At 38.0% G+C, this 15,069-nt stretch overlaps 1 protein-coding gene across 1 annotated transcript in view; it reads left to right on the top strand.

Annotated features, from left to right (window-relative positions):
- SHISA9 (shisa family member 9) overlaps nucleotides 1-14,866 on the top strand; it is a 164,509-nt gene extending 149,643 nt beyond the window's left edge. Inside the window, 1 exon segment of the mRNA XM_072349555.1 lies at nucleotides 14,041-14,866. Coding sequence (XP_072205656.1) covers nucleotides 14,041-14,411 — 371 coding nt within the window. The 3' untranslated portion in view covers nucleotides 14,412-14,866.
- The last annotated feature ends 203 nt before the right edge of the window (nucleotides 14,867-15,069 follow it).

The following is a 15,069-nucleotide window of genomic DNA, read 5'->3' as shown; positions in this document are numbered from 1 at the left end:
GTCAGAGATTGTATCTAAGGGAAAAGGGTTAGCAAGTTCTTAAGATTAGTTCCATCAGAAGTGGTCACTCAATGCTGTGTGGCAATACTCTGTGTTTGAACATTTCAATATTTAGGTCACCTGAGATGACATGATCGTGGTTTCCTTCAATGCTTTGCAGTATTTGACTATTTATTTTACAGCTGCCAAAAGTGTTGTTTTTTTTTTCCCTGCACAAATTATTCTTATTTCCAGTTCATTAACCATGTTTTTACTCTATGCTTAAATGGTTATTACTCACTTAAGCTTTCCTGACATGCCTGATGTTACAAGCGGATGGAGATCTTGTCTACGAACACCCCCATGAAATTCAAATCCCAGGACATACAACATCAGCTCATCACAATATTAATATAGACCTCATTTGGATATTCATTCAGGAAGCATTTACAGTTCAACCTCAAGTTCCACTCTGATAGGCTGTAAGAGCTGGAATCCACCTGGTAGCTTAGTAACAGTTTCTTAGATCTCAAACTGGCCTCGCTATCTCATGGTATTAATCACACTTGTTCAGTCACACAGTCAGGATCACTAACAGTTAATCTTCTTTCCCAAGTTTCGCAGAATACAGAGTGATCCAATTGCTTTACAGTCTCCTGCAAAAATAATACCCCAAATCCAACATTTTAAGCTGAACAGGGCTGGGATCACTTGGTTGCTAGAGTGATGCACATAAAAAATGAGAAAATAAATATTTCTGTAACTTAGTATGACTTTTTATTTCTTTTATAAGCTTCCCTCTTCCTCCCTCTTTCCCCACACATGCATACACAAACCTCTGAGGAACTGACCGGGCATAACTTAACAGAAGATAATCAGTTTAAATTTTTTGCCAAAGAAAATGCAATGGACAGAATTCCTACCTGAAATTCAAACTGATAAAATCATCAGTGATGCTGGGAGCTATAGTCCCCTGTGGGATTAAATCAGATGCAACTGATTGGATACAGTGAAACTGAAAGAGAATATAATTAGGAGCAGTCTCGCCATCACATATCAGAGCATACAGCTCCTAGCATTTTTTGAAGCTTCACAGTTCTCTGATCCCAAAGGGAAACATTAGACAGCGCTCTAGCTATGCTTGCAGCTGCAAAACTCTGAAGTGAGATTCTGCAAGTATGATACCAAAAGAGTAAATACGTGCTGTTTGGGTCACTGCTGCTATTGTAGATAGTATTGTGACTACAAGCACAAGCCAACAGCTCCCTCAGAAAGGTGAAGAATGTCAGAAAATTGTCCAGTTTGCTCTTTACATCTACACATACAAAGGAGATCACCTTAAGTTTAAATTTAAGGTCTTTAAACCATCCTCCTATGTAGAGGGAAATAAGGTGATTCCTTCTGAAGCTTCCAACCTTTAATTTCTATCAAGATGACTGTAACTCTGTGCAGACGCATGATATCTTATGAGAACAGACACGACTTCACAGCTGCCCCATCAGAAGCTGATAATCATCTCACTAGAAGAAGAGGTTCTGAACTGTTCTGTACAGTTTGTTCTGCTGTTTTAGGGGCCTTTATAGAAAGATGGGGAGAGCTGGAAAGAAATACAATAACTGGGTAAATGTAAAGAGGTGACAGGGATGACAGATTCTGATGTGGATGATTTTTAGAAAAAGCAGAGTTACAGAATGGTTGGACACAGTATGTTTGTGCTACTTTACTTTCCCTATTACCAAACAGATTGTTTCACTGACAGGTGAATACTCATGTTCCTTTGGAAGGTTTAAAAAGGAAATGCTACTAATAACGTATAAAAATGGCATAAAAATCTGAGACATGGAAGCAGCTCTCTGGATTTAACACCTCTAAAACAGAAAAGTACATATTAATGCACTGTTTGTCATATCTAGAGGGTTAATGAGTTATTTCTGGTGTCACACATAATGCTAGACTAAACAATCTGCCTGATTCCATACTAGAGCTATCTCAAGGAAGTATGACATAAAAGTCTGATATCTATCCTCTATTATTTTATTTGCTTAACAAAATGCAGTTGGAGAAGCTTTAGGTATTCCTATGCTAAGGAAGTCTTCCATACTTTGCTTCTCCTTAAAAAGCAGCACCCAATAGTAAGCTGCACTTCACTGCCTGTCTACTAGCACTGCTAACCCTTCCATTTCTCAGCTAGATGACAGGTGAGTGTCAATGAAGGGTGAGCTGTTCCACCCATGTCCTTCTGCTGAGATGCTCCCTAACATCATATACAGACCACCACATACAGGCTTTTTCTTGCTTCTACTAAATGATCAATTTTTTCTCATCTGGCTTCTCATAACCATAAGCACTCTGACACAATGTTAAAAAACAAACAAACAAACAACAAAACAACAAAAACCAACACCAACCATACTTGGGGATTCTTGATCAAAGTATTTATCTATTTCCTATTAGTACACTCATTTTTACTTCCAGTGAGATAGCCATATTTTAATTAAAATAAATACAAGTTTAAGCAAACCCTCAGTAACTTGAGCAAGATCAACTGCACTGATGACATACCTTCCCTTATAGAAACAACAGGTTGCCATAAAATCTACCAGCCTGGGGAATTCTGCTGTGTCTTCAACTTGAAGCAAACCTTGTTCTTGAAGCAGGTACATTCTCCCGCCATGTCCTCTAGAATGGAGAAAGTCTTTTCTTTTTCTTGTTACTAGCATATATTCTGAAACACTGGACATTAGACCCTCATCAATAAAGAAAAAAAAGCCTCATTATAAACACCACTCTACAATCTGCTTGTAGTTACGTAGCAGGGAGAGTTCAAACTCCTCCACTAAAAAATAGGTTGGTTTTCTGAAAACGAATTGAATTTTAAGATCCCTATTTTATGAGAGCTGACCAACTTGATACAAACAAAATGCCCACTATTTTTCCCACACCTACTTTTTATGACATATATAAGTATGGTGAGGACAGCTGGTCTACTTGACAATGTTAGTCACTTCTCTTTTTTAATGCCTTTAGCTGGCTTCTAAGTTTTCTGCGAAGACTGCTGTCTTCAGAGTCAACAATGTAAAAATAACCAGCTTTATTTCCATCTACTGTGATTGCTAATGGTCACAGGAAGGAAATGAGTAAACCTAAGTCAATCATGGCTTACTCAGATCTACCTCCATTAAGTTTTTTACACATTATGTGATAAGAGAACATGAGTGGAGTGAAACCTTACACTCAGGTTATATCACTATATAAAAGCAAACCAATAAAAATCAGAGCTCAGTTCAAGCAAAGACCACGTCTATGAATGTTAAGCCATTTCAATTACAATTCTTCTTAAACATCCTTCTCAATAATTGTTTTACTTTGCTGTATAGATATATAGACACATGAACATTCTTGTTGTTCTGCAACACAAACCTATTATTACAGTGATTAGCTAAGAGTAGAGGTTGATCATAAAGAATACTAAACCAGTACTTGCAGATAAACTGCAATATTGTGGGATCCCAGCAGTCATATAGATTTAATCTGATGTGTGACTTTCACAGTCCCAGTCCCAAGGTGCACTGGCTGTTCTCAATACTCCCATACTGCCAGCTGTGCAAAGCCGGGGTCATTTAAGATAACGATTTTCAAAGACTTGTTCAAAGACTTGTTCACAAAGTGCCACTCAAATGCTGGTTCCCAGTTGCCAAATGATTCAAACCAAACTCGAAACCCACTCACAGATGGTTTTTCAAACAATTATCAGGGACTCCCTGAATCTGCTCATCATTATTGTTTTAAAAATGCCTGGAGTGGAAGGTGTTCTACGCTTAGTGCATGGCAGTCGGATGTAAATGATCTTAAAGAGTCAGCATGAGTTGAATTCTTGGAAAAATCTCAAAAAGAATTTCCTTTAATTAAATTAAAAGCTTGTTTATCTAAGAGGCTCTTGAAAGCTACTTTTATTCACTGAATAGTCTTTCACGTTGACATTGTTCAAACAGGCTATAATCTTCACAAAGTTGTGATTGCTGCCTTTACAATATTTTTTACAAGGACGTCCGTACAGATTCAGCTTGGTAACTACAAGCAGTTATGAGAACTACTTTGTTGTATACTAAGTAGAGAATTATTACTATTACTATTCATTCCAACTAAATTCAAGAACTCAAGCAAGAGAAAATTTAACATGCTTCTGCTTTGTACACAGATGTATGTCAATGGCAGTCATGTCATGTTCTTCAGAATTACACATGGGTACCAGCTGAGACTAGTACGGCAACTGACACAAATGAAGCTTTTATTAAAAATGAAATATAAATAGCACCAGCTATCTGTCTGCTATTTTGGTTCTGCATAGGATGTTCTAAAGACAGTAAATGTGCTTAATAAAGAAATCACACAGATAAAAGCCACAGAGATTACTGCTTTACTCCTACACATTAACACAGTAATAACAAAGGGCTGGAGGCACAGGAGGAAGAAGCACAATAACATGATTTGTAATGTGCACAGTTCATTTCTCCACAAGCTCTTCCCCTGACACCTTATTTGAAGAAGGACAAGAGGAAGAGAAGCTGAAAACAAGAATAATCTCTCTGCTCTATTAACTAGGCTACTACAGCATGAATAAAATCCCCCAAATATCAGTCTGTCACACACTAAACATAAAATTAAGTGCAATTGGTAATTTTTGTATTGAAAATTTTGCAAAGCTGTCTACGCTCTGTAAGGTGCTCACTCTGCAAGGGACCCACTGCAGTGCAGGAGGTCAAACTGCAGTGCCATGCTGCTGATTCTCATTTCCAAAGTGACGGCTGCTTGTAACTCCTGGAAAAAGGTACAGATAGGAGCTGAACACTCCAGTACGCAGAAGCCTTGTGTGTGTGCACTATTAAATTCTCAGGGAAGAGAGCTTCATTGCTGATTTTTTCTTTGCTGTCAGCCACAAATGTTTTTGCCCTATGTGAGGACACCTCAAGTTTTGCTCAGAACAGGTTTTGCATTTGGGTTTGCTCAAGCTACGTGAAAAGCCTATGAAACTGCAAGTCTTGCTAGCGTTCACTGCAATTGCTAGTGAACCCTATTTCTTTCCAGTTTGACACACATCTCTGCTTTACAAAAAGTTCTGGACACCACTGGCAATTATTCACCAAACTTTTGTAACAAAAGTTCCACATAGACTAAAAGGAAGGAGAGAAGAAGGGGAGGAGGAAAAACAGAAATGAATGTGTGCAGTTGCAGCTATGGAATTACCTCACAGTTTCTTGCTACTGCTTAATATTCCACACCTGAAAAGAATTCCTTCTAGCAAAAATAATAAAAAAGATAACATTTTCTATTGAAACAACTTATGCCATGCCTCTTTTTTTTTTTTTTTTTAATTGACTTCAATCCACGACAATAGCTGAAAACTCTTTAAAATTTATAATACTTAAAAAAATTAAATTGAAGTAACTCTGGCAAAAAAATTACATTATTGGGAGTTTTTCACTTAACCACTGCAATTCAAAGAGCCTTCACGCCTCATCCCGTAGTTAGTAATAACGGTGTAAATCTGGTACACTGCCAACTAGAAGACAGAAAAACACAGTTTTAGTTCAGCACCAAACCCACATACTAATTACATACTCTGAGACACAAACAGGGTTTCTGTGCCCTCATGCAGCTTTCCACATCACAACTAGGAATACGTGTAGCTGATACAGACTCCCGATAAAGAGTTATAATCAGCAGCATACTAAAAAGAAATAAAAGTGAAATTCAGTCCACAGAACTGCAAACACTGATGTGGAAAAAAGAGATCAGACGCTTGCTAAGAACAGCTATCACAAATAAATGTGGACAGGAATACAGCAGCTCTTTCCGTCACTATTAAAAAAGATGAATTGACACCTTAAAGAAAAACAAACATGCATTTTTAGACACCGAATCACGCAGCAGAACACTGTGAACCGCTTTGTGATGTGACCCACATAACACACAGTTGGCAACCTCCAGGAATGCCCACCTGCTTTGCAGACCACTCCCAGAAGCAAAGCTGTGTGTGGACTGCCTCACTTACTGCACTGCAATAGTAGAGCCTGTTATTGCATAACTGCATTGTTTTTCTGAAATGTACATCAAAGCAGAGCTTCTGGAACAGTCAAGAGGCCCTACCCTTAAACAAAAGGAAGATCCTCACTAATTATAAGCAATTTCATATTACTGTTGCTGTATAAAGGCACTGCTGCAAACTTTTGACATAATCAGACTTATCCTAATTGATTTGCTTGAGGGGCATTAAAAGTTACTCAGTAAAAAGGCAAGCAAGATGACTGAAGAAGAAGCCTTTTAAACAAATCTCCTGAGTGTTAACCTCTTTGGCTTTGGACAGCATTTTTAGAAAGCATCCCAAACTCTCCTTTATGATAATCAGTTTATGCTGCAGTCACGCTTTATTCAGAAGTTAAGCATGACAGCATGACTCCTGAGAGAGTTCCTATTTCAAAAGGCGAGAATTCTGACCACATATAAAGTTTCCAGTAAAACTCAGATGGACAAATGCGCCTAACTGAGATAAAATGAAATGAACAGTTCACAGTAGAACTTTTCGTATTTACATGCCACTGCAGATGTTATAAAAGAACATGAGCTTAGTGACCTCTAGGAAAAAATAATGAGAACTCAGATTTACAGTTACAGGTCACTGGCTTGTATTTTCAAAGTAAAACTAAGGGGTTTAAATACATAATTCTCTTAAGACTTTGTCTACAACCTCATCCACTGCTTTAAGCATATAACTGGCAGTTGTATTTCTTCTCAAGTTTGTAATTCACTGTATGATACTGAGAACGCAACTTAACATTTTTGGTGCTTCAATTTAAATGCTAAGTCACTACAGGGCTTCGTCTGTCTGCATGCAAGATTTCTGGTCTCCTGAAGACATCTGCAATTCTAGCATAAATTTAACATGATGCAGCCACCATTTGTTTCCAACCTGACACTATCTATTGATTCCAGTAAATCAGAAAGTTTTTCTTACACTGGTAAGACAGAAGTATTCTGCATTACACTGGTTTCTGCATTAGGTAAAATGTATGCAAGTGCCTGAAATATTTTGATCAAAAGCAAAACATGGTATCACTGCAACACTCTGCAAAACTGAACTACAAACACCACAATTAAATAGCTTGTAAACTGATGCAGCTACATATGCAAAGTCCAATTGGAAAAGTTTTACAGGTCCAGAGAGCAACCTGCTTAATCTTACACAGTAAATAAATGTTTGTAAAAAGAGAAACAAAAAATAAAAATAGACTCAGCAGTGCAGTGCTGCTGGGCGCGTTGTCAGAAGAAAGGGGATTCTGCTCATGCACATAAGCTACTCTTATGTTCCAGGGAATAAAAGCTCTGTACATGAGGTTCCACACAGGATGTCTGGTGCCTGAGGAGTCAATCAAATTCTGCCTCAGCATTCCCAGCCAGGCAGTAGCCTTCACTGCCTGCAGTCAATAAAAAGAACACTGCTGAGACTGGAGGCTCTACTTACCAAATCTAATTATATTCCTATTCTAAGCCATTCCTAGTGCATTTCAAAACCCAGAAATACTTGGCCTCTTCAGCCTTTCATAATCTGTCATAAAAGTTACTGATAGAAGTAATTTTGGGGCCTACATACATGTTTCATAATGTCTCATACATTTCATAATATCTCATATATCATGAAAGTTGAACTTCATTTCAACGGGAAAACAAATGCAGCCTTGTGTCTGGAGATGGACAAGCTCATTTCCAGCAATGTTTGCAGAAGAAAAGGTTGATATGCTAAGACTTTTTGTGCTTGGCCTCTCTCCAGATCACTATAAGGAACAAGTAAATAGACAGAGGCAAAGGGAACTAAGAGAGGAATAATACAAAGCCACAGAAAGTAGGTTCTACCAAAACCGTAATTAATTTAATGGCAGTTTTAAGCATTACGTACCTCTATCGTTAGGGAATAAAAATAAAGAGAAATACTCCACAGATATAAAATAGTATTGTTCTTCTCAGGACTGCCCCGGTGGCGCAGCGGTAGAATTGCTTCTTGCAACACTGGAGGCCCGGGTTCGAATCCCCCCTGTGGCACAAGTGGTAGAACTGCCGCTCTGCTACACAGAAGGCTCGAATCCTGGGAGTTGGACTCGATGATCTCTAAGGTCCCTTCCAACTCGCACGATACTATGATACTCCTTAAATAAAGCCAGACCAGAGGTAGATATTCTGAGGAAAAGAAAGGAAAATATTAGGACACAAATCAATGCCTTGCAGTCTACAGGCCTACTTCTGTGTTCTCAGAGCTCAATAGAAGAACAGGGAGGGAAGGACATAAAAATCATTTCAAATGACTTTTGCCCTTTCTTAGAATTCAGTGGCATTTAAAATTATTCCACCTTATACATAGCCACTGCAGTACCCATGGGAGAACAGCTTGTGACCAGCCATGGCATAGCTATGTTCCTTCCTCTTGGCCACAATGAAATGCAAAGATCCTCCACGTCAAAACGACACGAACATGATGATGTCTACCTGCAACATCTATACTGTCACTCCCATTGAACATTCTCATTCAAAAAGTACACAGTTAATTGACTTACTTGGTGGAATATACTTTTCAGTTAACGTATTAGATCAAACTCATACCTGAGTACAGTTCATATGAGCTTTTCCCTCACATGAGAAACAAACTTCAGCTAACACAGAAATTCCACTTCTTTGTTTTTCACATGAACTTCTGCTACAAGACTCACAGAGAGTCTTAGCTTAGAAACTTTGATCATATTGTTTTAGATGCCAACTTAGAAAAGAAATGAAGAAGCAATCACACATTTAGACAGGAGCAACAACAGCAACACCAAAGACAGCATGCTAGTATTTCCCTGGGCAAAATTCTCATGTCTTCCAACCAGGACTCACTATCTTTTCGTCTTTCATGGAGTTTCCAGTTTCATTACTTAAGAGAGAAGAATGTAAAGTTCCAATAGCTTCAGGTTGCTACCCTAAAAGCGAAGCAAAGTCATGGCTGTAGAAGCAAAATTTTGTTATAAACTGTTAAATATTACATACAGATAGCTTTTACTGCTGCACATCTACAAATAGGCAGTTAGTATATTTTAGTTGTTAACTGCTGGAACACTGTAGTCATTTCATTGCTGTCATTTGCTTGCTTGAATTATCACCAGCTGTAAATTTGAAATACAGTTTCTCTGTAGCCAGAATAAAGCCCTGTGTTTCACAAAGCAGTTCTTAAAATATGGTCAGATAGCAAACAACTCTCTGAAACCTGTGTTGAGAAACAGATCTGTTTGTGTTTTTTGACTGACTACAAGCTCTCACTGGAACTTGTTTTTTTCTCCTCAACGTCTTTTATGCCTCTGCAAGGGCTCACCTCTTTGCAGACTCCCCTCTCTGACTTCAGAGCTTTCTTACCATACCTAGGTGCCCACTTTCAGAAAAGCTATAGGACATAATTGTCTTTAAGAATTCTACAATGCTCCCCACTATAACTATAAAGATGTGGTCCAAGGATGCTGAGATCAACAGAGACTACAGATGAAGAAAAGAGTAAAAAAAACTAATTCAGAATTACCTAAAACATCCTTATTCAGCTTTACTTCCCACAGAGAAGTACTTTGCAGTAATTGCAGTGTGTTACAGGAAAGAGAAAACATCACACTAATGCATGTTTCACAACATTCTTCACATTACAAGTGCTTACAGGGCCACCTCCATGAGTAATTAACATGGGATGCAGAGTAACTTTACACAGCTCTAGGGCCACCTCTCAGCACAGATCACGTACATTCAGATAATCACACTGAGAAACAACCCTGGCCCTATCACAGCAACAAGATTTTCATTTGTATTATTTAGGGAATAAGCAACTCACTGGTTTATATGCTTCCATTATATAACTATGGATTACAAAGAAATATGTGAAACTTTCAAGATTGGTTACGGCTGATCATCAGAGAAAGAACAAAGCCTGACTCTTGACATATTTAGGCAGAATTATGAAACCTGAATTACAAAATTACCATCAAAAACCCACTCCTTTCTGGTCTCATTTTTGACAGATTTTCTGTGAATAAAGCCCAGGCATCCCCAGGACTTCCCTACCACAAGCAGCTTAGTAGCCATCTCCTTTCTAAACCAAAATGAATGTGAAGACTAAGGCAGAGGTCAGCATCTGCAGGGTCCCAATCTGAGAACTAACATCAATACTGAAATAGTCATGACCATCCTGAAACACAGAGCCGTAGTCACTTCCTTTAGGACATCACTGCATTTACACTAACGTCAGCCATGGTGTGAACCACCTTGCAGATGACAGACTCCTAGTTGTCCAACTGTTACAACTCAGTGAGATTTACCCAATCCAGCAAGGAGCAGCCTAGTAAGGTCTCCACACAGGGGGAGATCTCAAGTACATCTCAAAGAACTTGTGGTTTTGAAGCAGAAGAAAATTCAAGATGGATTAGTTTTGAAAGACAAAGGAAAATCTCTTTAACCTAACTGGGCACTCAGCTGGGAGGAAGGAGTCCTGTTCCTGATCCTTATGCTGTTTCCATATTTTATTGGTTATTCATTTCCTGCACAGCAGGAGCAAAAGGCACATTTCTCCCCCTCCCAGGTACATCTTTTAAAATGCATTTTGGGTTGGAAAACTTTCACATTTCAACTTTTTTTCAAGATGAAGACTTACAACAGTAACTAAACTTGTGTGTGTGTTAGCTTAAAGGAGTAAAAATCCTACAGAAATATTAAAACTGAGAACACTTGTATAATCAACTGACAGGACTAGAAAGAGGGAACACTAGGGATAATGCTCAGAATTAGAATCCCTATTTCACCACTGTTCATTTGGCGATTTTGCAATTCTAATTCTTTATTCCTATGGCAAACATGACAGTGATATCTTTAAATCCTACTCTCATGATTTATCTACAGAAGCCAATGCAAAAGGCACTTATACAGTGGCCTTTCATCTGAAATCTTTGTACACTCTGAAAATAGCAATTAATCTTCCCAACACTCAGCTACTTCCTCCAGTGCATTAACAGCTCATTTTACAGGTGGTGAAGCCAAGGCAAAGGAACATTGAGTCATGTACTCAAAGTCGCATAATAAACCAATCCTAGAACTGCAAAACATCTCTGCGTGGTTAAAGTCCACAGAATGTTTATAGGAGATAGTTCAGAAGAGAAATGAGCCTCTTAAGATTCACATTTGATTATTAAAGTAGCTGTCATCAGAATAGTATATGTTTTTCTTGATAAAATAATTGCTGTATAAATATGCTCAATATTTACACATCTGAAATTTTCCTAGTTTGAAAATGAGAATTAGCAAAACTATTTCTGCATGTTGGGGCATAACACAGCAGTAATGTAAAACTTATAATTCCAGTCTGTATGCAAAAATCGGAATTCCTTCCATCTTGTCAAGGCCCTTTTGTACAATTAACAACTTGGTGTAAGCAATGGGTTTTTTTGTTGTTTTGGTTTTTTGCTGCAATCTGATTTTCCTACATATGCCTATGTGTAAGTGTGCACGTCCATGCAGAAGAAAGTGAAATGTAAACAGGTCAAAATAAGAGATAAAAATCCCAGCTTTCACTATCAGCATTTAATTCCCAGGCACATGTATTAAATTCTCAGGCCTGGAAAGCATTATCTGATTAGGACAGGCACAAACAGCAGCTCTCCTGAACAGAAACCATTACTCACCTTGTAACTGATCACTGGAGATCCTGGTTATGTCACACAACCTGCTGCAGCTTAACTAAGCTAAAGTTAAATGCATAAACATTACATTTTACTCTCTAGTTACATGACATCACATTATTTTTAATTTTTCCACGCAAACTAAACGAATTTAGACATGAAACAGACAAATATATCTATATTAGGAGGTGGACATAATTAACTAGGCTGAATTTAAGTTACATAAGCTAGTATAATGTTTCATATGCAGAAAAAGTCTAAGTCATAGGGTACAGAAGCCTGCACCCCTACCTTGCTGCATTTCTGTGCCTTTGATGTAAACATTCACACAAATAAACAGTTGTGTGGATATTCATGGTGAATTTCCTGCAACTATATTTCTGGATAAATGCTTGATAGCAGAAACACTAGTGGGAAATCAGTAGTACAAACTCCCTTTCCTTCCAGTTTTTATTCAACAGATATATTACACATTTTGTGGCATTCAGTAAGTTTTAACTAATTAAATATGACAATTCAAAATCAAAACCAGAAAAAATTCTTTGCAATTGCACATCTTGTACTGAAATTAGACTAGATGATTATCCATGTTCTGTGATTTGTTTAAAACAGTAGACACCTGTATCCTACATAAAAGCATTCACTCACCAATTAAAAAAGAGGCAGATGAAGATACGTAAAGCACGCAAAGCCTAATTTTACAGCACAGACGAGCAATTTCAGTTCATCTAAGAGGAAAACCTCTTTAATGACAGAACTAAGGATTTAAGATCAAAGCCCAGTCAGATAGTCATTACACAGAAAAATGTGATCAGGTGACAAACTGCAACTGCTGCTGGTAATATTCCTTCCCCTTAAGATATCAGAACAAGGAGGATACAGAACTAAAGTCTGATCTTGAAGATTAATTCAGTGCCCATGGGAATTTCACCACTTAGTACTAGGATCCAGACCAGAGACAGAGAGAAACAAATAATTTTTACTGCCAGAGAAGCCTCTTAGCAATACTCAGATGGGAGAAAAAGAGGGGCAATACACAAAACCAAGTGCAGGGAATTAAAACTCTACTCATTATGAGGGCAAATGGCACTGAGCTGTATAGACAAAAATACACAAATCTGAGAACCTTCAAGGCAAATGAAGGGAGCTGGCTGTGGTCTCAGTTGCTGATGTCATATACCCAAAGCACAGCACCGATGATTAACACACCACAGTATTAGTTAATCTATATATTTGTATTAACTAAAAATCTAGACTTTTGAAGGAGATAAATAAATGTTCCTTACATACAAGAAAGCTCTTTAAAAAAACAAAACAAACAAAAAAAAAAACCAAAAAACTATATTAAGATATTAAATTCCCCTTAAACCCAGGATACTCAGCTCAAAATTTAACTGAGATGCTGGACTGCCACATTGGGCCTTTAGCTATCTGAGTTCCTGAGTATGGTTCATATTTCACAACAAGGCAAATAAATGCCAGCAGCAGCAACAACCAAATCTGAGCAAAAGCACGCAATGGAAGATATCTGTTCAGGAAATTACAGACAGCAAAATCTGAGAACAGCATTTGTTGGCAGGGCTATTGCTGTGCATTATAGTGACACTGGACCAGAAAATTAAGTCAGGAATCTAAGGTTTTCATTGTCTATGAAACTGCAGTATAAAACCTAATCTTCAGGAGCCCAAACTATCTGCAGTCCCATAAAGCATAAGCATACTTCCAGCCATTTAGAAGAACTGACGCTGTTCCACATTTTGCCCTGAGGCATTATGCAACAGAAGTAATCCACCTTATACAGCTGGCCTGGTTAAACACCCACATCACACCTTGCAGCTAAAGGATGTGCACTGATGCAACAGGACATCTCAATACATTCCTGTATTTCAGAGAAAGGCCATACAATTATCAACAATTCCTAAACTTCATATGCTCTGTGAGGAGCAGCAGAGTGATCAATAGAACAGCCTATGACTGTCTATACTCCCTTCTCATTCAGAATGAATTACAGAAACTCTTCTAGAAGTGTCTTTTATACAGAAGCAGAGCATGTTTAGTAAGATCCACAAGGCATGTCCCCTCAGTAACAAATATCAGCATAACCTGAGTGACTTGAGCAGGGACAGCCTCATGCTAAAATAAAACAGACATACGATAGCTAACGATATCCACAAGTATGCCAGAGAGAAAACCAGGGCTAGGGAGTGTCAGGGATTTCTCATACTGATGTACTACTGATGAGCAGAATGCATCTGCTCCACAGATTATCTATCATAAATTGCTTAACAATTGTTTTCTGACCAACTGATTTTTTGTTACCTCCTAACAGCTGACAAAGTCAACGATGACTTCTACACCAAACGCCGACATCTTGCAGAACTGGCTGCCAAGGGGAGCCTGCCACTCCACCCAGTGCGCATGGATGAAGACAGAGCATACACAATCGACAGTGGCTTAACCAAACAGAATGGGCAGAAGTCCAAAATGGCAAAGATCCACACACAGCCATTAGGCTACAATTCTCATTACAAGACCTGGGATCCGAACGACCAGTCTCTTAGACGGCAAGCATACGCAATCAAGGGGAAACACAGTATGGGAGACCCAACATTAAGTGACCCACTGACAACCCGGAGTCAGAATTATTTGGGCCCACAGCCATACTTCATAACCAACAGCAAGACAGAAGTAACTGTTTGAGCTTTTTTTTTTTTTTTTTTTTTTTTTGTAAAGAAATCCTTTAAAAAAACACAAATATAACACACAACACAAGTACTCAACTAAAAGGCAAAAAACAAATTTTAAAACATAAAAAGGAAAAAAAAAAAAAACAACAACAAAAAACAACATGGTGAAATGAAGAAAGCAAGCAAGGTAGGAAGGAAAGAAAGAAGGAAGGAAGCTACACATGGACATTCTTGGTATCCAGCTAACTAGACCGAAGAGTGAGTTAATACCATTCAGCAATACACACTGAAGGTTGAATTATAAACTCCATTTGTATTTCACAATGGAACACAAACCCTTGTGACTAAATTTTTTTTACTTGAAATTAAAATCCATGATGAGAAGTAGCACAATCTAGAGAAATTTTATGTCTGCTTAAACATTTACTCTATGTACCTGCCTTGAGACAAAGGAAGAAGAGAAAACCATACAGTGTAATATATTATTTCAGTGAGGAATTTTGTATAAAGCCTATTAACAATCACTAGACCCATGAAAAGTCAAGACCAAACATCTTGGTACAATCCCTAACATCAATTATCATACTTTCCTCCCATTCTATAGAAAGTGCAAAAAATATTTATACAGTAAGAAAGACTTTCATGTGGAATTTATGAAGACTGTTACATTT

The sequence above is a fragment of the Excalfactoria chinensis genome, chromosome 14 (assembly GCF_039878825.1).
Source record: "Excalfactoria chinensis isolate bCotChi1 chromosome 14, bCotChi1.hap2, whole genome shotgun sequence".
Lineage (NCBI taxonomy): Eukaryota > Metazoa > Chordata > Aves > Galliformes > Phasianidae > Excalfactoria > Excalfactoria chinensis.
This window is presented reverse-complemented; position numbering and strand designations above follow the sequence as displayed.